At 45.4% G+C, this 1,354-nt stretch overlaps 1 protein-coding gene across 1 annotated transcript in view; it reads right to left on the bottom strand.

Moving 5' to 3' along the window:
• Positions 1-1,350, bottom strand: part of LOC107576704 (DNA polymerase delta catalytic subunit-like) — a 10,087-nt gene extending 8,737 nt beyond the window's left edge. The window contains exons 1-3 of the mRNA XM_016262848.1: positions 1,184-1,350; positions 957-1,071; positions 737-868 (exon numbers count right to left, since the gene is read on the bottom strand). Coding sequence (XP_016118334.1) covers positions 737-868; positions 957-1,071; positions 1,184-1,350 — 414 coding nt within the window. The remainder of the gene's footprint in view (positions 1-736; positions 869-956; positions 1,072-1,183) is intronic.
• Positions 1,351-1,354: the final 4 nt, after the last annotated feature.

The raw sequence follows: 1,354 nt of genomic DNA on the forward strand, positions 1-1,354 counted from the left end.
CTAGAACAATTCTTACAAGTATAACACGACGTAGCTGGGCGCCGCAGACAGACGCCGAACGGCGCCGCCGGTGTGCCTACACTCATAGAAAATAATGTATTTGAATTTTAAAGCCGTGGCGTGACGCTGCGCTTCTCGTCCGGTGCGCGACTGCCTGAAACGCTGTTCTTTCACCTCCGTGCCCAAACGTCTTTGTTCGGGCTTCCGAAAGCGGATGATGTCCGGAAACAGTGGTTGCAAACGGAGCAAGGGGCGTGGCAGTACTGAAACACCGTCTAAGCTGTTCACCAATCACAACGCACTGGGAAAGCTAACCAATCACAACACATTTTGTTTTTCGGAAGGCGGACCTTCATCAAAGCCGGAACTAATCGAGCCGTTTGTGCCTGCCTGGGGAGAGAGCTATTGTAATAATGTAAATTATGTGAAAAAGAATGCGTTTTTCGAACCACCAAGCATGAGAGCATGTTCTAGTACACCCCCAAAACAAAATCAAGACTTTGTAAAAGAGCATAATAGGACCCCTTTAAGACTGATTTTGTGGTCCAGGGTCACAAATAGTGATGATAGTGATACTAAAATTTCCACCAGAAATATTGAGGTCAAACACAATCAGTGTGTCAGATTCACAACTTTTTACACAACTTTCCTCCATGTGGTTTTATGGGCTGCCACTGAAACCAGAATAAGCTAAACTAAAACAGCCTAAACAAGTTAAAAATACACACACACACACACCTTTTCTGCCAGCACACTCAATATCAAAGCTCAGTACTCTGAGTGGAGCGATCCTCTGCCATTCTCCTTCAGCTGGATGACTGACCAAGTCATTCCATGCCACATCCACCTCGTACTGACACAGGGACACCTGAGAGAGAGATATACAGTAGATTAAAGACACACCAGATAAGTGTGGCAGTTTAATACATCACAGTTTTTTGTTTTGTTGTTTTGACCTTTCCGGGATATTTTGAGCCTGTCTGTCCTTCACTTCTCTCCTCCCTCAGCCTGTACTTCCCTTTAGGAAGCTCAATCCAGCAGCAACCGACCACATCACTGTCCACCATGAACCTGCCATCACATGTACATACAGCATATCTCAGATGCTTTGTCGGGTCAAGCAAACAATGTCCACCACACACCACCAGTTTCAGAAACTTCCAAGTACACACAAAACACACACCTGATCTCAAAGTCAATGTTGGCTTCATAAGCCTGGTAGCTTTGGGTGGCGAAGCTTGCAAATTTAAAACCCTGCTCAAGAAGACGCTTCGCAGGGGCAATCAGACGTGGCATTGCCATAGTGATTAACAGAAAGTCATGAGGTTTGTTTCCATGGTAATGATACATACCT

This window comes from Sinocyclocheilus grahami, unplaced genomic scaffold, assembly GCF_001515645.1.
Source record: "Sinocyclocheilus grahami isolate Dianchi unplaced genomic scaffold, SAMN03320097.WGS_v1.1 scaffold4187.1, whole genome shotgun sequence".
Classification (NCBI taxonomy): Eukaryota; Metazoa; Chordata; class Actinopteri; order Cypriniformes; family Cyprinidae; genus Sinocyclocheilus; species Sinocyclocheilus grahami.